At 42.1% G+C, this 27,768-nt stretch overlaps 2 protein-coding genes across 2 annotated transcripts in view; both read right to left on the bottom strand.

The window, feature by feature from the left end:
• The window catches only part of MSRB3 (methionine sulfoxide reductase B3), a gene marked incomplete at its 5' end in the record, with an annotated part of 87,500 nt that extends 66,189 nt beyond the window's left edge, over positions 1–21,311 (bottom strand). Inside the window, 4 exon segments of the mRNA XM_082498687.1 lie at positions 1,332–1,458; positions 21,094–21,165; positions 21,167–21,214; positions 21,216–21,311. Coding sequence (XP_082354813.1) covers positions 1,332–1,458; positions 21,094–21,165; positions 21,167–21,214; positions 21,216–21,311 — 343 coding nt within the window.
• Positions 21,312–22,834: 1,523 nt separating this feature from the next.
• Positions 22,835–27,768, bottom strand: part of LEMD3 (LEM domain containing 3) — a 53,719-nt gene continuing 48,785 nt past the window's right edge. The window contains exons 11-13 of the mRNA XM_082498503.1: positions 25,045–25,150; positions 24,809–24,887; positions 22,835–24,568 (exon numbers count right to left, since the gene is read on the bottom strand). Coding sequence (XP_082354629.1) covers positions 24,405–24,568; positions 24,809–24,887; positions 25,045–25,150 — 349 coding nt within the window. The 3' untranslated portion in view covers positions 22,835–24,404. The remainder of the gene's footprint in view (positions 24,569–24,808; positions 24,888–25,044; positions 25,151–27,768) is intronic.

Genomic DNA, 27,768 nt, shown 5'->3' with positions numbered 1-27,768 from the left:
TTTACGGTAGACATCAGCCATACGAGCATGCATCAAAAGGTGCATAATGAGAGCTAAGGAAATTTGCTTACCCTATATTTTTAGGATTTTAATTCTGGCTCAGCAGCAAATATAACAGGAAACCAAGGTCAGGCTGACACAATGTGGGCTATTCTCTCTCTTCCTCAATATGTGTTTGCGGCTCCTATCAGGTTAATGGGAATTTTGTGCATATGTGGGGGGAAACAGAACACAAATGTTGCAAAAATTGGGCTCAGATTTAGTTCAAATAAAGTGTAATCAGCTTTAGAAAAATCCATCAGCTTGAAAACTGATGTCTTATCACTGAAAAAAATCTTTAAAACATCACCTCCATATGCTTGTTAAGTCCAGCTCTGGGAAAAAGTACTCGTAACATTTTGCACCCTTATGAACCAGTTGTGAGTGCAGTACAAACACCCACGCTGGTTCTTTTTTGATGATTCAGCCAGGATTGTATCTTTTTTATTTGGGTGTCGAGAAAATTCCTAGTAACGTTCACCATTAACTCAGTGCAGCTTTTATTTTCTCCTACATAACCATGCACGCTGACATTACTATGCAGACATTACACATATTGTTGCTGTTGAAGTGAAGCACAAAATACTTCTTAGGTTCAAGGTTTTCATGATATAACCAATTAATGGAGATGACATCTTATGGCACCCTTCACAGAGCTAATGGCAGAAACTGAACTTTATATGAAATGTGCAGCTGCATCTGGGCATTAAATTGCATGTTTCCATTTATTTCTTTAGAGAAGTGTCACGTAACTAAAGAATATGCTGTCAGAGGAATGAAAGAATTACATTTTAAATTCTGGGCACATTTTGTACATCATTTTTGGTGCAACATATTTTTTTAATAATAAAAATGTAAAAAGGAACACATGGAGTGTAACTATAGTACACTGCTAAAGATTTTGGAAAATATTTTTAAGTCCTATGATTTCACAGCAATTCATATGCTAAATTCTGTTATGCATCTTTAAAACAAATCATAAATATCATTGAACACAATTGATTTTCAATTTCATTCCATTGTGCAAAGAATGAGGAAAATAATGTCAAATTTGAGAGAAAATATGTTGGACAAGGAAATTGGAGAGCATTTCCAAGCATCCTCAAATATAGGACATGAAAACCCTCACACAAGCCAGTGACTTTTACCAAAATAAAGAAAACAAACTTCTGGTTCAAAGGAAAACTTAAACAAACCAGAGCAACCCATAGCACGCTGTTTCCTGCAGCAGAGACACCCATCCCTAAAAGGGCCTTCGTTACGCATGACACAACAAGCAGCACCCATTCAACCTGAGGGAAGCCCACAGGCTCGCAGGGCCACTGGCTGGCTCTTTGTCACCAAATGCAGCAGGTTGAATGCAGACATCACTGTGATATCCTCACCAACAAAACCAGAGGCAAAGAACAGGGGCAAGAGCTGAGTAGGGAAGAAAAAGAAAAAAAAAAAAAGAAAAAAAAAAGATGAGAACAAATTAAAACATCAAAAATGTTAAGATACATTCACAGAAGAAACAATGCTTACAATTTTATGAGACCACCACATGGAAGTACAATTCTAAATGCACTTTTCTTAGTAAGTTTAGCCCATTTCTGACACACACGCTCCTAATATTTTGATATATATTACATAGTATTCAATGAAACAACTTTCTATGCTACTAAGTGAGAGGGAGAGGTAATTTTTATAGGAAGCATTCACAGCAGCTCCTTTAGATAGCTAACTTGGAGCGACTCAGGATAGCAACCTACATGGTCACAAGTGCAGAGGTTCTACAGGAGAAACCACAGGACCTCAGCTAGATAGCGGGAATCCTGCTTTGAACACTCAGGAATGCCAGAGAGATCAAGCGTGCAGTCTTTTCTATTTATTTTATTTAAAGCAAAATCACACTCCACAACATTTCTGAATGGTGAATGCTGGAAACCAGTCATTGCTAAAAATTGTTCTTTTGATGACTTGTTTGAGGAACGTGACATTTCATTGTAATAAACTTGCCAGATATCTTAAAATCACGACTTCTTTTTTTTTTAAAGGCAGGAAATAATTCTCATTGTAAACTGTCCATGAGATATATTTAAACAATCTTCCGGCCAGTTTAAATATAGCAAACAGAGAGATGGCAGTCACAAGATTTTATTTTAGAAGGATTTAATGCATGAATACTAATTGTTTCATTTACCCACGATAGGAAAGAGGAAACGCAGCTGCCTTAAAGCCCAGCCATTCATAGCTGCAGCTCGCTTCAGAAAATTATGTGGCATCGGGGACCAGAGCCAACCCCCACCAAAGTCAATAATGAAGCTCTCATGGACGCTGGTGGAAGCAGGATTAGGCCCCAAGTGGCTAATAAGCAGCAGGGCAGGGCTCCCAGCCTCCTCCCGGGTGCCCTCCTTTTTTGAGTGTCACAGCAGAAGAGCTGCAGGATGCCAGGGCCCGGAGCAGGGGTCTGTCCCAGACACTCCCCCCCCAACCGGGGAGAAACTGACCACGATCTCATCCTGAAGAACAAGCACATAGCGCCCAGCCACGCGTATTACCAAACCACTCCGGAGCGTATCTGACGGAAACCTGCTTGCGTTAACACGCCTCAACTCTGACTTCCCCGAACTAAACTCGCTGCGAAACCCAAACACCTCTGTGCTGCTGAACGGCGCCAAACGGGGACGGGGGGGGGGCGCTGGACGGCGGACAGCCCGAGAGAGCCATTTCTCAGAAATAAACATGTCATTGTCACAAGTGACTGCAGAGCTACTTAATAAAACAAAACAAAACAAAACAAAAACAACAACAACAAAACAAAACAAAACAAAAAAACCTTCCCGAGCGGAGCACCGGCTCATGAAAGACCGACCGGAGGTTCGCACGTAGCCCCGCCACAAGTGCCCCTTCCCCGCGGGCGGGCGGCGATGCCCCGCGAGCAGCCGCCCGCCGCTCTCGGCGCCCCGCCGGCCGCAGCACGAAGCCGCGCTCCGCCAGTGGCGGCACCGGGCGCTCTCCGCCGGCGGCCCGGCCCCGGCTCGCGCACGGCGGCGCCGCCTGGCGGCCGCGGCCCGCCACCGCTCGGCCCCCGCTGCGGCCGGCCATAGGGGGTGCCCACCCACAGGGCTTCGTGAGAGGCTGGCTCCGCCGAAACTCTCAGCTGCATGGCTTTCCGGGGCGGTTGTTTCAGACCGGGTGTCGCGACAGCGTTCTGGAGGTCCGCACAGTGTCACTGTCCCCTCGTGCGTCCCTCGGCCCACAGACACGTCCTCCGCGGTCCCGGAGTTACCTCCCACACCAGCACCGCGTCCCCGCTCTCCTCTGTCAGGACTGTAACTCCCTCAAGTGTAAACAGTTTAAAGGAAATTATTTGAAATTCCCGAGGATTATAAAATAGATCCCGACCTCTTGAAAACGTCAAGTATTTCAGCATTCACCAAAATGTTGTTATTTAGTCTCAAGTATTCATAAAGACTCAGAGGATATATAAGTCCTGAAAGCCCAATAAAATATAACTGAGCGTTCATGAAAGTATTTTATTGCAGTTAACATTTTATTCTTCTATTGCTGACGTTTTGATTGCTATTTATATTTACTCTGTAGGTTATCGCTATTTTTATTTATTTACTCTGTAGGTTACAGCAATGCCCAGTAGTTTGAAGTGGGAGGGGACCTCCTGGTGCTAGGTACTGCAGGCACCCAAACACCAGCCTTGCTGCGGGCACTGTACAGACCAGCGTTAAGAACTGCTTATAAAGAATCAGTAAAGAGACGTCAATCTCCCTGCAATTAATGCATTCGGTTTGGAGGTGCTTCACACCCCCATCTGCCGATTGCACGGGCACAGAGAACAGGCTGACAGAGAACAACGCCAGCGTTCTTGTGACAGGTGAAGATCTTTCCTCTGCTCTTTCTGCAGCAGACGCAAGCTCGGCCATAGCCTTCATCGGGTTCAGGAACTGGGTCTGCATCTCAGACTTATTAAACGGGAACAGCCAAAGCACGACAAGAAACATGAGAAGAAAACACCATCCTGGAAATATCATTGCGGGTGGTTTCAACTCAGACTTGTCACCCCCCACATCTTTATTACAGCACTACAATGTGACACTTTTCTGGTGGGACAGATGCTCCAAGAAGAGGTCAGAGTAAAACTCACAGTCCAGGGAATGCTGCTTTTATACATCATTGCTGCTTTTATACATCACTGGCTGTTGGGTGGGTTGGTTGTTTTGGTTTGTTTGTTTTTTTTTAAAACACATGCTTCTTGCTGCACTGCTTTCAACACCCAGGACACTGCTGGCTCCTCCACAGTTGTCCCCCGGTTTCACCAGACCTCTTGGAGCCCCTTCACCACACTTCACTCTTTAGTCTAGCACAACATGGGCCAGCGTGGATCTCCCATCTCTCTGGGTCTCATAAAATGGACACTAAGCTCAGAGGTAACTTGTAACTCTTCTAAATATAGACCATATAAATACAGCACTAACTATGTCATTAGGTGGCCTTCAGGAGCCTTTTGCTTGGAGGATACACATTGTAACTCCAGGAAAGCCTTCCTTTTAGGATGTTGATATCCTCATGTTGATGTATGTTAAAGTACTGCCAGCTTTTAAGAGCTTCTATATTGTCAATTGCAAATGTTCAGAAATCACAAGTTCATCCCCAAAATAAACACGATTTGTTAAAAAGTAACGTAGAGGGTCTGTCAAATTTGTCCTTTGGAAATTAAGAACTTTGTACCTTCTCAGATTATGTTTTCTCAACCTCTGCCTGCAACTAGAGAAATTTCTTTGGGGGGGGACAACTTGGGACACTAAATTCTGATATTATCACATCTTGATTTTAAGAGCCGTAAAACAAACATCAAGGGTCTTGGGAGCTGATAACACTACTGGTTTAAGTTTTTCCATATTCAGTGTTTTTCCTGACAACTCAGGTCCAGAATTCGTAAAATTACAAGAGAATCCCAGCTCTCGCAAGAAAAACGTGAAGTTTCAGACCTTTACAAGTAAATTTAAAAATAACGCAAATTCTTAAGGGAACAATCGGGTTTTTTCTTGCCCCAATAATGAGACCTTAATAGTGTGAAGCTTCTACTTTTTTTTCCCCAATTTCCCTCCCCCCATTTTGAGGGGGGGAAACAATTAGAGATAGGTACACACTAGCCAGAGAGCCAGGCTCTTATGTCAGGAATTTCTATGTCACTGGACAAAGCGAAAGAGCAAAAATACTGCCACAGTGGAGAAACCCAAACAACCAGAAGTTAGAAGACAGTAAAGGCTTGTGGGTCTTCTATACTCAAGTGTTACATTAACAGTTTAATTTGAATTACTATTTGTTTTGTTAAGTTTCTCCAGTCCAGCAATAAGCTCAAACCGTTGTTTTGCAAAGGTTTTATTTATTTAATTATTTTTACATAAATCAAACTATAACCAAATGTTTCACTGATGAAGTTTAGTTGAATATTTAATGTATACATTTATTCCAGCCTTAGCATTGGGATTTTTTTTTTTTTAATCTATTTGTCTTTTGCTCACCTAAAGTCGCGGCCAACCAGAGTCAGCAGATGGAACAGAGTAATGACTGGGCACTGCAGAACAAAAAGTGCAGCCTAGGGAGAACCACACGAGCAAGTATTTCAGTATATCATGGATTTCTGTGCCTAAACTGTTATTTACTAGTCATTTTCCCTTAACACATTCTCTGCTGATACCAAAGCCCTGGGTCTCTCCTGCTCCCTGCATTGCATTGGATAGTTTTTAGGGACTTTACTGTTTGTGGTAAATGTCTTAGGTTTGTCATGGTGTGTGCTAGGGGGTGGGGTGGGGAAAGGCAATGTTTATTAACATATAAGGAGATGTTTAATGGGGTCTGATCCAATAACCATCGCTGAGCTGCCAGCTGTGGAAGGAGATTGGAGCACAGGAAAACTTCTCAGCAAGGGGATGAGGACTGCCAGTTATTTACTGGAGAAAGGAGAAGGGAAGAGTTCCAGTTGCCCATTCCAATTCAAGAATATCTCTGATCCTGAAACTAGCACCCATTGCAGCACATAAAGCGTTCTCCTCAAACACATTTACCTGCATGCCTGGGGTAACCATCCCTTCTGTCCTGGCCTCCCAACAGCCTGCTAGAATGAGGCAGCAGCCTTTAGCCCTTAAAAACCATACACCCTGTGAATACTCATTTGTGCTTTCTAATTATTCTTACAGACAACTGCATGCTTCAATGCATTGTACTGTATTTGAAGCATTTGCCACAAAATTGTAAAGGTAATTGACAAAACCTCTGGAAATTCACCTTTAAAGAGAGATTTCAGGCTCTGGATTTTCCTGTGCTTGTACATCCACTGATAATGGAAACAAGGTGTCTTCACAAGTTCATGATTCGCTATTAAAATACCTTGCAAAAGCTCACTATCTGATGAGAGTAAAATACTTTAGTCATTAACAGTTGACAACATGCAGCAAAACATAAAGATAATTATGAATATAAGCTTCTCAAAGGCTTATCAAAGAGTCATAAAACATTTTAATAAAAACTAATTGTGTTAGCCTTACAGGTCCACAAAAGAACTGTAGTATTTAACTTGCATGCTTCTCTGCATATACTTTTACACTTTTTTTCTTTTTTCTCCCCCTTATACAATACTAGCTTCTCAGTTACAGCCACAGAAATCAGAAGTATTAGACCTGAATTCCCACTTCACTTTTAACACTCTCAATTAAAGCATGTTCTCCATAGCTGTTTGTGCTGGAATGTGCAAACTGAATGGCAATCCAGTCTACTTTTAGGAAGTTTACATTGTGCCCTAATAAAAGAGGTAATTACTGCCATACCTCATAATATTTAAGTGGAAAACCAGGAAACGTCAAGCTTTAAACTTGAAGTTAGTACTATCATTAGAAAGGAGTCTAAACAGTGAAGTTCCAACCTTTTTGCTTTCTTGAATTTTACATACTCTCTTATGCTGGATTTTGTTTTCAAACCCTTCCCATAGCAACTGTGTGTATTTATCCTAGAAATTCAAACCTAAAATATACACCTTTCTGCAATACACAACACACAATCTAACACATAAGAGATTTTCAAATATCAGTTTGGCTAACACATGCTTTAGGATACTGTCACATCCAGCTACAGATGTTTTAACGGCCCTTACTTACAGAAACAATCATTTGCAGAGGAAACAGAAAAGCGCTTAACAGAGTCCGTTCACTGTCTCACAACATGAACTAGAGCAGTTGTTCCTGCAGTTGCAGAGCAAGCAGGGCTGCAGTGAGTGCACACCTCCCCAGGCACACCAAGTACAGCGTGGACCATAGCTGCTCAAGCTGGAGGGGCGCAGGAGGCCCTCCCCAGGTCCCATAGCTTCCTCAGGGTACCCAGAGGCCAGCCCTCTTTATCACACGAAATGGGGTAATATGGCCCAGTCTATTAATGATATTGATGTATCTTTTTCGTATTCTAGCTGGGAAGCTTCAGTAGCAGTATCTTCTATATTCATCACTTTAACAGCTGGAGTAGGGGAGGAAGAAGAAAAGTGTTAAGGTTGAGATCAGATAAAGAAATAGAAGAAAGCACAAAAAGAAGATGAGGAAGGATCAGACAGCATGGAAGCACTGCTCACCCTACTGTGGGAACACTTACTCTTCACCGAAGTCCCACGCTATGACACACAGTGAAAAGCAAAGCCCTAGGGACTAAACCACCCTCCATATTCCATCCTTAGGTTGCACGTAAGTTTCCCACTGAGGTGAATCAGAAATGTTTTTAGGAGTGCAACCTCTAGTCTGAGCTTTATTACCCAGACTTTGCTCCTCCATTTAAGAGAGATGAGATTCCGATAATAGATTTTAGATTATCGTGCAGACTAAAGTGATTATCTTTCCAATAAAATAACCATTAAAATCTTGGAAAATAAACCAGATTCTGAAACCTTTGCACACAATTCAGGATAATTTCACTGACTTCAATTGTTGAGAAAAAAATATGCTATATAAGGAGGTAGAGCTCCGTATGTCTGTGAGTTCGCCTTTATATTAGAATGGTTAACCAGAATAGAAAATATTATTTATACTTATAAAAGAAAAACACTACATCTGAGCAGAAAACAAAGAGCTATAATTAATTTTCATTTAATTACTGAATTGAGCTAACATCCTCTCTGGCATCAGCTGCCAAAGATGGGAAGGTCACAATCCCTTAGAGGAACACCGCTTTTTGTACGCTGAACCAGCCAGTGCATTGCTCCCCTCTCCAGCTAGCGAAAAACCAGTTTGGCAACAAAGTGGCTGGTGTGCCGGTGTAACTAAAGCCCAGAGGTGTGTCCAGGGGCCAAATTAAAAAGGCCTGAGACACCAGAGGATAATGAAAACAAAGGCGTTTTTGAAGGCTGTACCCTCCTGAAAAGCAAGAAGGGAAAAGCGCATTAATGCCTCCCTGTTCTCCAACTGCTCCCATGAAGGAGAGAACTGAGAGGCGGAATTCTCCTTATTTTACTACATAACGTTTGCACACAGCAGGGCAGTGGTACTGTCCCCCTCTGAACAGCCAAAGGACATGGCTTCCTACAGTGGGGATGAGGAGGACATCCACGCTACACTGAGTACAAGGGGAGGAGGGAGTTAATTAATTCTCCTTTTTAGTAACACAAAAGTTAGGAGAGTCTGCGCACAAGGGACCCTGGCTTGGTCTTTAAGGAGGGGTGTAAAATGGAAGGAGATTTCATTAGTGTACAGATGAGACACTACAAGCCTTCTGGGCAAGGGATGAAATGGGAAAAGTGGAACTGCAGAGAGACAAGAAAAAGTGGAGAGACCAACAAGGAGAGGAAGAGACTAGACAAGTCAGGAGTCCCCAAGCCTGGGACAAAAGAGGATCCTTGGCTAAGGGCAGAAACCAGCGAGTCTGTGAGCCTTGCAGGCGCTCACACATCTGTGTCATTTGCAGATTGTTTCCCAATAGTTATGACTGGCAATACTTCCCAAAGGAGAGTAAATATAGGTCAACTGGGATTTTCCCTCTGCCCATTCCTGCTCCTCCCAGATCTGATGCACTAAAATAGCACGGAGCTGCCCTTTCATTTTCCCCGAGTTGGTAGCCTGCCAACATACAGCCAATTCCTTTTACGGCAGTGAGTTTATAACTGCAACAGTCATAAACTATTCTTAAATGGGTCTTTTCTGAGAATCACAATCCTTTCAACATCTTGAAAAATATCTAATCTTTTCCATTCCAGGCAGTCCTCTCCAGTGCAGTGGAAAAGATCTAATTGCTTCTGGTGCTCAGATGATGAGATACAAGTGTTCTGGAAATAACCTTTTAATTTAACAATTCCTACTGGCAAGCCTAAAAGCTTTTTGCGCTGCTCACCAATAAAGGAATCATTTTCAGTACTAAAAGAGAAAACAAAGTTTAAAAACTTCTGTGTTACTGCTGTGGATGGAGCTACCCAAGAGGTACCCAGCACTGAAGACATGAGACCTGTATTTACCATCAGGTTGATTTCAGTAGGTATGCTCTCCCTCTCCACCAATATTTTCCTTGTCAAGCTTACCAACACAGAAGAGCTAGCAAGCTTTCTCTTCTCTTAATTTTTAATTCAGGACAAATCTCATACATCATTTATCAGAAGGGGAAACAACTTTCTTTTTTAGCAGTGAACAGAAGCCCTTCAACAGGAATTTCTATTCTGCTTTTCTGAAACAACTTTGTACTAGTTTTCACTTCTCAAAGAAAAAAAGACTAATTTTGAAGACTAAACAAATACATCATTTGGAATTTGAGTTCTTTTAAATTGTGTTACACAGTGCTCTGCAACTCAGTGGACTTCTTCCTCGGCTTACAAAGCTTATTTGCCTGGGTAACGATACACAATAGATATGTGATACGAGCCATTTCTCTTAGGTAGAATATCTCATAAAAATGAAGCAAAGAGAAAGCCTCCAGCTGAGAACTGGTGTGACTTAACAGGACTTCCAACCTTAAACTTAAAAAGTACACTCTTTTGAAAAGAGCATTGTCTCACTGGTTCCTAAAATGAGACAACTGAAAAGCAGCCCTGCAGCAGTTCGCTGAGCATGCACTCCTGTCCCCACAGTACAGACAGGCTGCGGTGCGGGAGGTGTGAAGGAAGCTGCCACTTCTGCTGCACAGAGAAGCTGAATTCTGAAACATCGCAGATGAGTTTACATTTGATGACCCTGTTTTATGAGGCACTGCAAGGAAATGTAGAAACAACACTTACTAGTCCACTGAAAGAGACAAGGTCCCTGAACACATCAGAGCTAAAAACAGTTGTGATTTCAGCTGTGGTTTTGGCCTCCGATTTAATGAGCTCTCAGAGTAAAATCTGTATCGGGTAATAAAAAAACCCAAAGAAACAACAATCCCTGCCACAGCAGCAAACTAAAGTATCCTCAGTGCACGATCACACGCCATGGGGTTATTACAGTGTATATAGGAAATTACCAACAAATCATAGAATGGTTTGGGTTGGAAGGGACCTTGAAGATCACCTAGTTCCAACCCCGCTGCCACGGGCAGGGACACCTCCCACTATAATCAGTAAGTCTATGGCCAGCAGATTTTTAAGATATTTAAAATTCTTTTAATTGAAAAAGTGGTTGGTGCTAATATCTATCTACATTTATATACACATAATGCGCATCTAAACTACTAGAAAAATAAACTTCTAGTGCAAAAGACACATACAGACCCACATCCTACCCAGACATCAGCCTGCGTCATTTCACTCAGCATTCAGTTCTTCGGCACAAACCATTCAAAGGCTGAATTATCTCCCTGCGTTTTTATAATTTTCTACATGAGAAAATAATTTTTTTAGGTCAGACTGTGAATGAGACCTGAGTATCATCTCATATTTTGTAAAAAGCTTGTAAGTAAAGCATGGAATTTATAAAATTTAGTTATGATCTCTCTGATAGCTAGCATGACTGCATTTCAGACCAATTCAGGTTGGTTGTTTCTTTTTTTATCATCTCAGCTACTAGAAAAGCATTTCAAGTTAAAGACATCATAGCTGCCAATCTCTCCCCAGCAGTCTCCCTTACATGGAAATTTTCTACGTGGCTTTCTCTAAAAAACAATACCGCTCATCACCACAGAGAGGAGCCATCTCCCTTTCATATAATTAGGTATTACACAGTCTCATGAGTTATCCTTCAAGCAACATCCTTCAAATAACATCCTCAGCACGCAAAAGTCTATGCAAATGTCAACAGAATAAACGCACTCTTTAAAAATGTACCTTTGATCACACAGATTGTGTCATGATGGTATGCAGAGCAGCCTTATGAATATACAAGAAAACCTCAGCCTTTTATCTAAAAATAGTTTTAAAAAAATACAGCATGAAGAAATTCTGATACTGCACAAAAAAAAATAATAAAAGAATGGCTCACTGTATTGGTAACAATAACCATCCTAAAACCAAAGAACCTTTATGCAGTTGAAAAAAAATACATCTAATCCATACCAAAAAAAAATTTCATCAAGTAAAACAGAAACTCGTAAGCCTTGCCTCGTCAGAGATGTATTTTTATGAATAGCCATGAGAAGACACTAAAGCAAATAAGGAAAGAGTATTTATCTTTAAATCTTCTTTGAACTTGCAGCACGATCAGATGAGTTAATACTGAATGTCAATGACTGAAAAGTGAGAGAGCAAAGAAAACTATTTCTGTCCTAACAGCAATAAATTTCATTCAAATATAAAGATTGATTTTAAACAACTACCCGAGGTAGATTAATTTAGCTTTTTTTTTTTTATTTCTGTAACACTATTTTCTTAAAACAAATCTTCACTTGGTTAGGCTATCATTAAGTATGTTGATTAGCAAAAAATATATAACTTTACAGAAAATTTTCAGCCACTATTTAATAACTAGGATTATATGTACATCTAGGATTATATGTGCATCTACCTGTGTTTAGATAAGTACAGGGATAAAAACATTTATTCAGGACTCTTCTTCCTTCTTACAAGAGAAAATGTCCAAAGACAAACTTTTTTCAATGAAAAATGTTACTTGGAGTCTGTGTAGCTGAATTCTGATTTTCATTCCAGTGCAGTTTAAAAACGCACAAATATAGCACTTTGGTTTTTTTAATTAGCTAAATATATTTACATTGCATGTGCGGCACAAGTATCCACACCTCTAGGCATCCAAAAGCTATTTTTCAATTAATGAAAAAAAGAAGTATTAATTCTAGCTAAATACATTAGTTTAAAACCTGCTTTGATTATTTCCCTTCTCTTGAATTCTCTCTCAAATGTCCAGAATGTGAAGGTATCTCTTCCACCTCTTTTAATTGCCTGAAAATATTAAGTCTTACAGCTTTTCAATTCCCATTTCCCAACCCTGAATGCATTCAAAAGACAACAATACTCATCCTACACCTGCCAGCTGGACTTATAGCCAACAGTAACCATGCAAAACATTTCTGTGCAGCAAGAAGTACTTACCTTTGGAAAAAAAAACATAAATACTTTCTCCTGCTCTGTTAGAGTGAGGGGTGATCTTGGAGTTATCTCCAGGATGAGCTCCCACTGCCTCAGCCCTCAACCACCTGCAGGCAGGGGCGATGTCGCCTGCCTGCTGATGCTAGTGCTGGCAACATCCCCACAGTCGTATGTGGAGCCCCCCGAGACGCGCACGCCAGGGCTGGCAGCAGCCCTGCAGTCCTGTGTGGAGCCCCACAAATGCACATGCCCACTCCAGGGCTGGCAGCAGCCCCACAGTTCTGCCCAAGCCCCCCCATGTGCATATACCAGCGCTGGCAGCAGCCTGGCAATCCTGCCGGAGTCCCCCAAAATGCACACGCCAGGGCTGGCAGCAGCCCAGCAATCCTGCCGGAGCCCCCCCAAATGCACACGCCAGGGCTGGCAGCAGCCCAGCAATCCTGCCGGAGCCCCCCCAAATGCACACGCCAGGGCTGGCAGCAGCCCTGCAGGCCTGCCAGAGCCCCCCCAAATGCACACGCCAGGGCTGCCCATGCCCACACAGCTGGCTCACAGGGTAGGCACACCGCTCAGTTCAGCTCCTCTCGTTTGGAGGGTTACGGGGGAATCAACGCAGCTGCCAAGTTTGTTCTCCTCTTCCCTCAGCCTTTTGTTAGTCTCAAGGCTTCGTAGTTCAGCTTCCCATCTGGTTCAATATTCTAAGACAAATTTGGATATTTTCTTTGCATAATCTGTTCTTAAAAGTGACATCTGTTCCACTTCCTTCAGCAGAGGCAGAGCACAGCACCCGCAGGCAGCCCCCTCCTGCTGAAGCCTGCTGTCAGGAACTTCATTAAGCCTTGCCCCAAAATACAGTTTGTTTCTGTCCTACTTGGACTCGCGCTCCAAAAAAGGAAATCCTTCACTTAAAACATTGGGAGTCCTTCTTTACCCTCTCGGTCCTGACATTTCACACTACTCTCACTGACACATTAGTAGTTCCTCAGCGACTCAGCCATGCCCCCATGGCATCCTCCATCCCCAGCACAGCCCCGTTCCCCTCCCATGGTTCACTTCACCACATCTCAGTGCTGAGTATGCAAGCCTTCAGCACCCCTTATCAAAAATAAAATGACAAAGGACGTATCAGCTCTACGTCCACCTTAAGGTTTTTTGAAAGAACACTTACTGGTCAGAATTCTGATATATTTGTTCAGTATGTTAATTTAATATCATTGGTATATTTGTACAGAAAGATTCTCATTCTCTTACATTTATATGTGTACTTAGATATTCAAAGACATAACTTATCTAGACGTTTGGAAATTTTATGTAGTTGCTAGGCAAAACTAATAAGAAAATTAATAAGCCATAAGCTATGATCAGTTAAGGCCATCTGCAAATCTCGCTATTTGTAGCCCCATACTAATAAAGCAACACACACGACAGATTATAAGGTTGGAAATAAGTTGACTGCCCAGATGACCTTCCATGGCAGTATATTTGAGGGATTTTTTTAAGAAACAACAAAGATAATCATATGAGGTAGTTGCAGTGACTACTTTCAAATCTTTGAAATCTGTTGCACAGACCTTCCTCTGCACCCAAATTGTTGGTGGAGCACAACAGTCCCTTGGATCTGTAATGAAATATCTTGTCAATGAAGCTGCTGGAGTGGCTTTTTTTTTTTTTTTTTTTTGAGTGCGAGCTTTATCAAAATCTATCAAGCTTTTCTCCTCACTCTTAGGAACCCACTTCAGGTGCTTTACCTGGATAAATATGAGACTGACTATCAGAAATTAGGGACACTGGTGTTGAATCACTATATTCCCAGATGGTGGAGCTAACTTGTGTGTCTGCAACCTTTGTCTTGCTTGCTCTTCCTCCTCTGAAAGATTAGGAAATTTATCCTACAGTGTTTGGGAAACAAGCTGGGGCAATCGTTCAGAAAGGAGCGATTGGAGGACCTTGGAGGACTTTTGAAAGGCTTTTGCCTTTTCAAAAGCTCAGGAGTAAGCTGACAATGTCCATTTTTAAAGAGGGAGAAAAGAGCAATTGGTGAACTACATGGCCATAAGCCTACCTTCAACATCCAGAAAGCTTTTGAAACAAATTACTAAAAAATCCATAAACAGGCAACTGAAAATTAGAAAGCAATAAGCCACCAAGATTGACTTGACAAAAAACTAACCCCATCAACCAACATACTTTCCTTCTATTCTACAGGCAGGAGGAAAGCAGTAAATCCAATAGATCTCAAATATAAAATACCTTTTGACAGAGCAAACTGGAAAAGTACCTTCCTTCTGGATCAAGGATAACATGGGTGCAGAGCTGCTTTAAAAAACACACTTGTTTAGCGCTTCTCCTACTGACTAGGGTCAAAACCCAGCAAGCAGTCTTACTCAAACTGCAGTGACACCAACCTGCAAGGAGTGTGAAGCACTCTAAAGAGCTGAGCAGAAGTCAAGATGGTCTTAAGAAATTGAAGAAATGGTCATAAAACAGTAAGATGAAATTCAATATAGCCAAGTACAAAGAACCACATTTGGACTGTAAAAGAAATCCTCAAATGCACAAAACCAAATGGAAGAATACCAGACCAGCAGCAGTACTGCAGAAAAGGATGTCAAGGTTACAGTGACAATAAATTTAGCCAACAGTGTCAAAGTATTAAAAAAAAAAAAAAAAAGACAAATGACAATCTGGAGTTTATTAAAAAGAGAAGCATAATGCATAATAGCTGGGGCTGGAATCCGCACTCCTCAGCAGCAGTGAGGTATCAGCTGGAATACCCTGCTGGTTTGGGGCACAGGACAGAGACAACTGAGGAAGGTCCAGAGAACAAATAAAAAGAGTAGTTCAGAAAAAAAAATCCTTGCAAAAATGTTTTAAGAACTTGGTTTGTTTAGTCTACAAAAGTGACTGTGGAGATGGGATAACGCTCTGAAAACCTGCATCTTGTCTTAAACAGCATTACATCACTCAGCTATTAAACACTTGCCTATATTACTGTCATAGCTATTACTTGACTGTCATTAGATAAAAATGTACTACTCTGTAGTTCATATGTAACAGAGCAACAAAAAAAGGCTCCTTTTCCGCCAGACAGCTACTGCATTTCACATTTTAAAGCACTTCATGAGCACAGTCTTAGGGTCTTACAAGGTATCTGTTGTATTCCTCCCCAGCGTGGTTCAACAACCGATACAACGATACAATCCAGCACCTCTCTGAAGTTCAGAGGCAAATAGCAAAGCTGCCTTGCGGTTTTGGATGAGGGACGCCGCGTTCTGTAGAAGATTAGAAACCAGCAGCGTCCAGTGGGTCCCTTCTCAAGTGAGCCACTAATTTGCTGCACAAGTCAGTGGGGATCTTGCCCCTTAGTGTGCTTGCTTTTAAGTAAAAGCAAGAGCACACAGAACAAGTGTACAAGTGTGTACACAGACAGCTTGGTTTCTCTTATGAGAAGAGATGTTAAAAGGTGTGCTGTCAGCACAGAGTATTTTTCCACTGTATATAAAAAAGACCTAATGAAACACTGATTTTAATCCTGAAAAAAAAAATGAAAAAATGAGGATACGGTCTAAAAGTACAGTTCCCACAGGAAGCCATTAAATACTAAGGCTTTGACCAACAAGGATGATTTTCTGTAGTTGTTTGAAAGCACAGATGATAAAGCTATAGAAAACCCAAATCATTTATTTATGAAGTTTCTGAATTTTCATCTCAGGGCTTTAACTTCACATAGTTGGCTGATCCACCTCAACCTTTCCGCCTGTCCCCGAGCTGTCAGCCTACGCATCTGTCCTACTCCCTTCTCTCCCTCAAGCCAGTGCTATGGCTACTGACAGTGCCGTTGGCATGAAGGAGCAGAAGCCTAACCAATCTGATCTGCGAGCCTTGGTTTCAGCATCGTAAGACTGGATCAGTGCACTGCCGGATCACTCCCTAGTACAAATTCGACTTGAACTGGGTATAAGCTGTGGCTGCTCATCATCAGGACATGTAAGGAGGGATCTGCATTGGTTTTATGTTTAATATCAAGCTTCTTCCCAGCACCAGGATGGTGACAATCTGACCCAGGCAGCAAAGCCTGCTGTACAAAGTTAACTATTTTTCTTAGCTGATTCAAGCACATACAGTAACTTCACATCAAACCCATGCTTGCTCTTGAACCAGCTGCAGGAAACCCAAGGCCAGACTCACCACACTACCAAACACCTGCGTGTGAACTGAAAGGGACATCCATGCGGCGCTCACCCCAGCCAACCCACCGCACAGGTCCTCGAAGTCATTAAAATCACCTACGCTCTCTGTGTGTGACCACCCACCGGGGAACTGAGAGGAACAAGAACAGGGCAATCCCTCAGCCAGACCGAACACTTTTTGCGCTGTTTTCTTTTTGGCGACGGCTGGCACAGATCACTTCCCCAGGAAGTTGCTAAGGCTCCTTGTGTTGATTTCCCCTCCGCCCCCCCCCCCATTTTCATTGTGCAGTCGGAGTGAAAGTGGTGGCATTTGGCAGCTACTTTCCATCAGCCCTATTGTTATTCCCTGGTAGTAGGGATTTGTTTTCCATCAGGTGAAACGCAAAGGCGTTGTCCCTGTTTGGAAAAACACGGTGTTAAAGAGACCCCTGGGGAAATACTTCCAAATGCCATGCACGACATTACTCTTAAGATTTCTTGGATGTGGTAACACTTCCCAACAAAACAATGTGTTAGAACACTATGTACGTTTTGCTAAACTGCTGCTCACATTTCAAAGAAATCATTAATCCCGACATTCAGATGATACTGAAAGGAAAGAGCAAACTGGGGAGCTCTGCAGAAGTCCTGTCCTTAGACTTTGTGCCACACTCAAAAGCTGAATCGTGTTTAAATGCAAAACTTACTGGAAAGATCATTTCCACTGCTCAGCCTAAATAAAGAAGTACTTATGTTATTAATCATATTACAAAACAATGCTAAACTATAACTTAAGTCTGTGAAGACCGCAAAACCGTGTTAGCACCTTATAAGTTTAAGCACTGTTCTTGCCTGTTTCGGACTAGTATCATTCAATTCCTTAGGTCTTAAAGTCCTTACTGAAAAAAGCCTCTTTATTCCCAGTACCAGTTGCTGGATTGTGTGGTTTTCGGATAATGCTATTGGAATTGAGGTTGCTAAATGAGAACCAGAAGGCTGGAGCTAGGCAGATAAATTATAATTTCCAATTACCTCACCATAAATGGGGTTCTTCTACACTATTTTCAGACAAAACATAAGGATCACCATCTTCACAGATTAAGGACACAAAAATCCCTGTCAAAACCCAGAATGACATTCTTCATCTTCTGCTAGAAGGTAATGATGCAATAAGTGCTCCTTTCCTTTCCTTAAGTGGTTGGTTGGAAATTACTTTTAAAACACTGCTAGTTGGTTATACATTCACAAATTTCCACAGAGAAGGACTTAAATCTTTAGTTTTGTGCTTTTTTTTTTTTTTTTTTTTAGCTAGTACATATTAATAGTTTACTGAGAACCTAAGATCCTTCTGAGGCAAATGAAGTATCTGAAAAGATGATAATAATACAATCCTACAGAAGCGACACGAGTGAGAGACGGGAAAGTTAACCTGTAGCCACTTCTTACTCTATGAGACACTACAAAAAAAAGTCCCAAAAGATGGCAGGTTTTTTACGCTATGTTTTAAAGACCTCTGGTTTGTGTATAGAAAGTGGCCTCTAAATAACTCCATGTATGGGCTCGATTATTCCAGAGCAAGAAACACCGTATTTCCATCTAGCCTTGGAGTCTGTTCCAAAATAAGCACACCAACTTTAGAGTTACTCAGGGAAAGACAAATCCCTACCTGACTTTATTCTACAGTAATTCCTAAACACACCATCATAAATACACCAGGAATTCTAGGATCCATTTTTGTGGGGGTCTTTTGGCTAAAGGAACCTTTAAACAAATCAGGGTCAGACCAAGCTATAATTAGGCTGATAGTTTATCCCACCTTCCCATCAGCTAAAGCCTCCACAGCTTAAGTTCATAGCCCGGGTGCTGCCGAAACTTCAGCTTTTAATAAAAAAAGAAAAATAATAGAAAGGGGAAAAGAGGGTCAGATTCCCTACCTATGACTAATATAATGTTGCATGTATCTTAAGAGTTGCTCTGTAACAAAGACACACTCGCTTGAATTATGCAGCTCAACAGAGCTATCTCAAAATTGGATGGCTTTACTGCATCGCTGGCTTGTAGTGATGCCAGTCAGATGCAGACAAGCACACTTCTTAACCTTCTGGCTGAGAAGATTAAATCCTTAACAGAGTGATCTCTTCTCTCCCCCTTCTCCCTCCTATTCCCCCATCTTTTAAAAGAAATAACAAAAGGACCTTTAACAATCCACCTAAAAGCAGAACTTCATTTTCTCGCACTTCTAAAGTAATAAATAGGCTGGACCTCCAACGATATCGAAACAAGTATCATCTTACAAAGCTGACAAAACGTGAGTAGGTAAACAAGATCCTTCCCTACCTTCATAAATATCAGGGCAAAGGACGAATTTTCTTCCTCGTGTGCAAGTTTCCCTTACTGAACAGCTATAAGTAATTCTTATATTATGTACAAACATAAAAATCTGCATTAACCAAATCCCTGTGAGAGCATATAACCACCACCACTTGGAAAAATAAGCAAGGTCATTGAGTCAAAAGATTTTATTTTTGTCGAGGATCAACTGCTTTATATAGCTTTACTACCGAATATAGAAACATTACCCCATATACGAAGGCACTATTTTTAAAGACTGTGCTTTTGGGGGAGAAACAGAATTCTTTTTTTCCTCCTTAAAGGTCTTTTCAAATGTGTATTACAAAGATCCAAGGAACTTCAAACAGGAAAAGGACCAACCAACCACATTCTGGACTGAACTATATATGGCTTAACTCCACTAACTTTAGTGGGTTTGAGAAATCAATGCAGAACTTTGTTTAAAAACAAAAAAACCTTCTTTCATCCCATAATTCTAGGATTATTTACTAACTCTGGTTAAGCTATTTACCATGTTTAATTCCCTACATAAATTTTAAAAGACAATTAAGAAATACTGTTCTAAAATAAGCCACGTCTACAGCAAGGCAGGCAATTCTTTTAGAAACTATGAGCAAACGTCTGATTAAGATGACAAGCCACATGGAAACTACTTCCAGAATCAGACTTAAAGGGCACTGTTACCAACCAAATTTGGCAGACAAGGAATCATGACGAACTGCAAAGGCACGCAGCAGCGCAATAAAAAGTTGGGAATCATCAGCAAATAACACGGCAAGCACTTGTGTCAATTCAGCGAGGGCAAAAACACAAACAGGACAAATTCTGAGCATTAAACGCTGGATTGAGATGGATGGCACAGTGCCACAGTGGGAGTGGAGCTGACTCTTCCATTTACAGACTGCTTGCCATAAACAAGCCGTATCGGTAAGGCAAAGTATCTGCCTATCGCAGGTATCTCGTTCTGACATCTACCTTTCAAGAGAGCACGGTTTCAGAACCATTTTAATAGTAACAATAGGAAGCTCAAAACAGAAAGAACTAAAAGCATGACATACATAATCTAAGGCTCTATACTTTCTTAAAAGCTGTGTTTAAGGTTAGAACTCTTACAGAGACCTGGTGTTTATCGCTGGATAACCAGAGGCATTTAGCCTTATCTGTAGCTATCCATCGTTAGATTTGGTATTTTTAATACACAGTTGCCCCTATTTAAGATCACTGCGCCTTCAGGACAGTCGTTACGCTACGGGGACGATGACTGGAATTTCAGCTCAAGCAGAAAAGCCAACATTTGTAGCAAATTGGTCAAACGCTACAGGAAGCTTAATTGAGTCTCATTTCTATTTCCAGGATCATTAAGGTGCACCAGGTACAGCTAGACTAACCTGGAAACGGGACAGTAAGAAATAAATTATACCCTTTGCGTCTGTGTTTGTCGGCAGCGCAATGCAAACGCCGCCAGCGCGTACCCTGAGCTCCCTCAGAAAAAAAAAAAAAAAACGCGACCGAATTCTCAACGCGGACGTGAAGTTTTGGGCTCCTTTTTTGACCAACGAAGCACCCTTTCCCGAGCCGGCGACGGCGGCAGCAGCGCGGCCGAGCGCTGTCTGCCCAAACCAACTCTTTCGCGGTACATCCCAGAAACTATTTACCTCGTTTCTGAGTCAGAAGCGGCAGCGACGGCGAAGGGACATGCCGGAGCCCGGGCTCTGCGCGGCCGCGGGGTTCAGGCGCTGCGGCGGCCGGCATGAAGGAAGGGAGGGAGGAAGGGCGGGAAAACCCTGTCAGGGGCTCGCTCCCTGAAAGGGCGATTAACCCGACCACCCACCCCAGCCCCCCGCCGCCGGCAGGGCCCGGGGGAATGGGGGGGCATCCCTCAGCGGGGGCCCGGCTCCTCGCTCCCCTCCGCCACAGCCCCGGCAGGTGCGCCACAGCCCCCCCGCCCCGGCGCCGCTCCTCCCCTCGCCCCCGCCGCAGCCCCCGGCGCGCCCTCCCCGCAGCTCGGCGGCAGGGGGCCGGCGTGGAGGCGGAGGACCGGCTGCCCGGCGCGGTTCCTACCTGCGGCTCCTGCGGCGGCCGCCAGCGCCAGGCAGAGCGCGGAGAGGAGCGGCGGCGGCGCAGCGCGCATGAGGAAAGGCCCGAGGGAGCGAGCGGGCGGCCGCGGCTTCCCCCCCCCCCCCGCCGCCCGCCCCCCGGGATCGCAGTGACGGGCCCGCCGCCCCGGGAGCATGACGGGAAATTCCTGGGCACCGGCGGCCAACGCCAAATATGAACATAGGGCCGGGGAGACACCCGCCCGCCAGGCACGGCACAGCGGAGCGGGGAGGCGGCCGTCCCCGGGCGCCGCTGCAGGCGGGCGGCCTGCGCCCAGGCTGGCGGCGGGGGGAGGGCCGGGCCCCCGTCCCATCGCCTCCCCGCAGCCCTTTAATTTATAGGGAGCAGCTTTCTCGCCTTTTTAAAAAATAGTTTTCTTGAAAGGGGAGAGAGGAGGGGGCGCAGCCCCGGGGCTGCCGCTCCCGAGCGGCCCTGACCTACCTGCGCGGCGCCCGCCGGCGGGGGTGGGGGGTGGGGTGGTGCGAGGGGTGAACCTGGCGGCAGCCGCCGCTCTGCGGAGCGCGGTGGCTGCGGCCCAGGGCTCCCGCTGCCGGCCAGGAGCCCAGCCACTGACCGAACTTGATCACAAGCAGCGAAATTAAGACAGCTCTTATGCAAGGTGGGCATTATCTTAAAAAAAAAAAAACCAAAACCACCAAACAAAAAACAAACAACCCAAACACGGGGGAAGGGGTGGGGGGAGAAATGGAATTAGAAATTAGAGCGAAATTCTCCCTCTTCCACAGGAAAGAGCTAAAATCGAGCCGGGTAAATGCATGTAAATAGCAGGCTCACAGAGCCTGCTTTTGGTCCTCCTACCTACAGCCCTTCCCTGCAAACTGTCACCTAAACAATTTTAGAATAAAATAAAATAGCATAATAAAAATGTAACAACCAAAAAAAAGCTTCTGTTTTCTGTCAGCCTATCAAAATACAAGAAATAACCTTAAAACATGAGGCTAAGGCTCTTCACCTCCGTCGTTTAACAGATGCCCCAGACTCAGAAATGAAGGTAATGCCTCTGCACTCCCTGTGTACAAATTGCGGACAAAGTTTAAGCTGACAAACACACTGAGGTGATTCAGCTCACAGCAGCACCTGTTCAGCTTCAAATCCCAACAAACATTAATTCATCATAGTCACCTAACCTTTAATCTCCCCCCTTACCCCCCAGATGAAGAGTATTCAAGTCAGAGAGACATCCAAAGATCTAGAAGGTGAGACACATATAAAAACCCCTAATAAACCTTTAATTCGAGTTTGGTTTGGTTTTTTTTGTTTGTTTTTTTACAGGACAGAGTGACAAATTACAACAAACATCTGATTTTTCTCAAATGTTCAGGTATTATACACATTCCCATCTGTCTTGCAGGAAGGGATATTGGTCAACTTAACAGTTTAAGGTAAAATAAGCTGCATAATAGTACATATTACAATAATAGAATGTACAGTGTTTACAAGAAATATATTTTAGAAGCAAGATAGATGCATTTGCATCGAGGCGACCTTTTAAAATGCCACAACTATTTTTACATTCACTCTTGCAACAGGTCACAAGATGGGGTCACTAAGGTCAGGTTAACAAATCACTATGATGCACATCAAATACAACAAAATTAGTTTATATACATATATAATACATATACATGTATATTATACATATACATATATGTATATAGTAAAACTCATCAAAATCTACCAGACCTGGCACAATCTACTTACCCATCAAAAATATGTACTTGTCCTTGGTAAGTAGAATTCTGCATGGCTGATTATATATTATATATACTCATTCATTAGCATCTGAGACATAAAACTGAGGATTTAAAATTTTTCCGTTAACAAACTCTCCAATAATAAACATGGTGCCCACAAAAGCACAAAGGTAAGGCACAATAGGATTTTCTGTTGCAGAATAGTGTGCATCATGTTTACTTAACCATAAGAAAAACGTGCATTATTTGTGCAAGTTCATGCTGCAAATCCATCATATCTACAAAGTAAAGTGAGTTTGAGTAAAATTTGCGGGACTGGTGTGCTTCCAGTCTCACCTCCTACAGGATATTTAGCTGGATAATTAGATAAAATTGTTGTAGGAGTGGGGATTAGTAAAGCCAATAATCTTAGATTTGCAACTAAGCTTCTCAGCAACAATTTTGTACTTCTAAGTAAAGATTAGTAAATTTACAAGCTTGGAATCACAAAATTTACTGTCCGTTGCACTTCTAGTTCACATCAGCCAAAATTGTTGCAAGGAAGTATGTACCTTTTACAATTTTAATGGGTAACTGGTTCATTAAACAAGTTATAATGTATTGGGAAAGTCCCTTAATCCCAATGGTATTTTGTCACAGCCCTGGCAATTGTAATAATAAATACAGCTTTTCACAAAATATTTTTCCAGTATCTGCCAATTGCTTCTTTATTGCTCACAAATTTGAATTCATTACAATTGGTATCAGACCTTTCACATAAAATCATAGTCAGGTATTTTAATACAAAACTTATAAAAGATATTTAACCTGTATCTAATACTTTAAGGTATTTGGCTTCTTGTCCTGGAACAGCCAAAACCATATAAAACATTAGGTTTTGAATAAAATAGGAAGCTTATTCACTGCTTCAATGCAGACATCCTCACAGAACACAATCATTTTTGCCACCACCAGCATTTACATTTATATACAAAACCTAGTACATCCGCATTCTGTTCGTTTTCCCCTCACACTTACATGAAACCACTAATGCCAGATTAACTTTCCCCATACCCTAGCTGCAGAAAAAGATTCTTATACAGCAACAAAAAACCCTAATATTAACTGAAAAGATTGTTTTTTTTAACTTATTCACCATCAGGAACTGTAGGTTGTTTGTTACAAAATACCCACAAGATTATTTCACAGGAAACTATGGAAATACAGGAAGTCGTCTTTTCTCCATGCTTTTGTATTACCAAAAACACTTCTTGGTGCAAAAATACAGTCACCACATCTGCAAATGTATAATGAATTGTGTATTTCTCATGCAAAACTTAAATGCATTGGTTTACTACAGCCCCGGAAAACTTCCTGAAGCAATTTTCTTTCTTTTTTTTTGTCAGCTCAGTATTACTGCCTCATTGCTAAGTCCCTTTGGAAACAAGATTTCTGGAACGTTCAAACTTTTATTTAATTCATTAAAGTATTACATACAAAAAGCACTAAAAAAGGAAGACGGCAGCCAAACAGGAAAATTCCTGTTGCAAGTAACAGTCCTAGCAGTTGTAGAAAGTCTTCTCAGGAACTTCCCTGAGAATTAGTTGTGCCTGTCCGAAGACGCAGATGTGACATAGAGTTCATGTGTTTGTTTGATGGCTTCAGTGGAGTGTTACAAGTAAGAGCCTGGGGAAAACGATGATGATACCGATCTAGTCGCAGGTATTTTACTGTTACCAGCTTTCCTATAAGGCAAAGAAATAGGAGAAGAGAAACCTTCTAGTTCAGTATTATTACCTTTTGCTTCAGGACGTAATACATGCAAACATGATATTACACTGAAATTAGTTTACCAGGTGATGACAACTAAAAAGATCCAGTTTTTGTTACAGCTCTACAACACATTTCACCATTTAAAAGAACTCCAACTGCACCCATCTTCTGTCATTTCTACCCATGCTTTGTTGTAAAGCCCCATTCCTTACCATCAAACCAAGAGCCATGTAATGCCTTGAAAGCCTTTCCAGCATACTCTGGAGAGAGACACTTGACGTATACACAACCCTGCATTAGGAAAGAGAGCGGTTTGGGTTGGTGGTTTGTTGGGGATTTTTTTGGTGGGTTTTTTTTTTTGGTTGTTTTTTTTTGTTTTGTTTTGTTTTTTAAAGTCTAACAGACACAGATAAACAAAGCGTTAAGATGTTATGGGAAAGGCACTCACCTCACGTGAATTTTTGTCAACAGCAATATGAACAATACCATCATTATCACTGCATTTCTCCAAGATTGCTTCTTGAATTGCTAGATGCCAATGATCACCTATTTCCCTATGCAAACAAGGAAAAATTAAGCACATCATTTTTTAAACATTCACAACAATCTCATCCTTCCCCACCGACTTTGGTTCCTCTGTAACTTGACATCATTTTCTGTTAAATGCCTTCAGGACTGATTTACTACTTTACCTATTGAATATTCAGTAAATTGGGTCCTACAGTCCACTTTAGAAAATTCAACCCTAAGAACCAAAAGGCATAATCTGTATTCCGGGGGGGAGTTTGTCCTCCCAGCAACCTGCCATCGCCTTCTTGTCTGAAAATGCAAGCAGTCATAAACTCATCTTCCCACACCTGTTTGGGGGGCCCGGCTGCTGTCCCAAGGAGAAGGCTGCTCCTAGGCTGTTCCTACTGCAGAGGAAGATGACCAGGGGAAGACAACAGCATAAAGGCCTCTGCCCCTCTACTGTATCACCTCTACCAGCAGTCACAGAAGCAACATTACATGAAGGGCTTTAGCAGGCTGAAGGAGCTTTTTGGCTATTCAGACACTGTTGATCACTGAAATAGCTATTCACTATCCCAAACAAAGCATCAAATTGCATTCGTCCCATAGGGTACTGATAGAACATGCCAATCTAGATCCAGAAACAGAAGTTAACAAAAACAGATTCCCATTTTGGGGCTTTACAATAAAATATTTTTTGTGAAAAGATTAATCAATCTTTAGGTACATCATTAGAGAAGACAGAAGTCTATGTATTTTTGTGAAGGTACTGCAAGAACTATCTGGTCCTAATAAAATAAGTCTAAGCAGAGGGGAAAACAATTTCAACAGCCTTAATACACCCTTAAGCCTGCCTGAATAGTCTTTACACAAAAAACAATGAACTTACTCTTTCAATAATACTATCAAGAGCTTTGGGTAGTTTTAAAGAATTTTCTTTACGTAAGGCCAAAATTCTTGAAATATCTGATCTACCTTCCTCCTTACTCGTGGAAAAAAATGTAGTGGGGGATGGACTGTACATAGGGAAGTTAATCTAACACTAATACAGCACTTGAGGGACATCTGGCAACATGGAATGTCAGACTTGCTTCTGTCGGTTGACCTTGATTGGTTAGAGGATCACACTTTCCAGTTGAAGACCCTTACACAGGCAGATCATATGTAAACAAGCAAACAAAAGTGGGAGAGGGACACAAGGGTGCAAAGAAGATCCAAATGAAGGTCCTACTGGGACAGAGAGAGACTTTCCAGGAAAACACCTAAAATCTAAAACCTTGCAAAAGTTAGAAGATGGACCCTATTCATGTTGGAAGAAAAAGTGTTTTCTTTTTACTAGATAGATCAAAATGAAGGGAATATACAAGTCTCCTTCCCCATCTCTAACAGTGTAAACAACAGTATTTTCCAAGTAAAATGCTGTGCTCAGAATATTAGGCAAATAAATTAATTCCAAGTTGCAAAAGCCAGGACCTTTAAAGGTCCCCTCCAACCCAAACTATTCTATGAAATCTTGACTTTGGTGTGTTCCCTCCCAGCCCAGGACTCACGTCCAGATCTTCTTGAGAAGCACGGCATCATCAGCAGAAAGCCAGCTACCATAAGAAGAGATCTTATTGTTAAAAGAATGCAACCATCTTTTCTGCTGTGTATTCTTCCCAAATACTGAAGTCACTGCATTACTCCCAAGTGCTCATTTCCTGTTTGCAAATCAAGGAGAAGTGCGTCCTCAGTCTAGTCTGCTTTTTATGTTTTGCAGACCTGGGACATGAAACACCATGAGTTATCAACTAACTTGGATTTCCCATAATGAAACAGGCTCCCAGCAGGAATGACTTGCCCATCCCTAATCCTGCACATGTATATTCCATTAGCTGTCAATGTGAGTCCTGCAGGAAACGCTACCTGTGCTTTGTGAACCATTCTTTTTACTGACTTTGTGGTAGATGCAGAAACATTAAAACAGGCTTACCCAAATAATGCCTAGACTGGTATTTTAAAAACCAGATTTGTGTATGGCATAGTAAACACCTAGAACATACACCCAAGTTTAAGCCTACTGCGTGGTCTGAGGGTTCACAATGTCCAGGTAAGTTTTCTGACTTTGGGCAGTAGAAAGAAAATTATTTACTCTGTTAGCATTGATAACTATGAAATAAGTGGTATATTCCCCAGATGATTCTCAGGTCAAGAGAAAAGACCTCTATTACGGATGGCTGCTTTTACCAGCTACTGGCATATCATTGAAAAGTACTTAGTCATTTGTTAGTGTACAATAGTTTGACTTAAAGAGCAGCTAAAATTTAATTTTGTTAAATATACCTTGCGCCCAAAGCAAATGTCAAAACATTATGTGCCACTCTGATCACATACACTGGTAGTCTGTGTTTCAGGAGGTCAGTGAAAGCATTCATTCCTTTCAGAACATAAACATCCTTCCTCTTTTGACACAAGCAGTTGAATAAAGTAGTTTGTCTTGCACTGAGGGTTTTGGAGTTTTAGGTTTGGGGGTTGTTTTTTTTTTTTAAAGATTACTCCAAATATGTGATAAAAAGTACATCCTTAAGCAGCAGTCCTCTGCAAGACAGCTCATGGAAGAGTAATGGGCCAGGGTGTGCAGTACACAACTGGATGAAGTATCCCACTAGGACTATAATCCAGC

This window comes from Vanellus vanellus (genome assembly GCF_965231255.1).
Source record: "Vanellus vanellus genome assembly, chromosome: 1".
Lineage (NCBI taxonomy): Eukaryota > Metazoa > Chordata > Aves > Charadriiformes > Charadriidae > Vanellus > Vanellus vanellus.
This window is presented reverse-complemented; position numbering and strand designations above follow the sequence as displayed.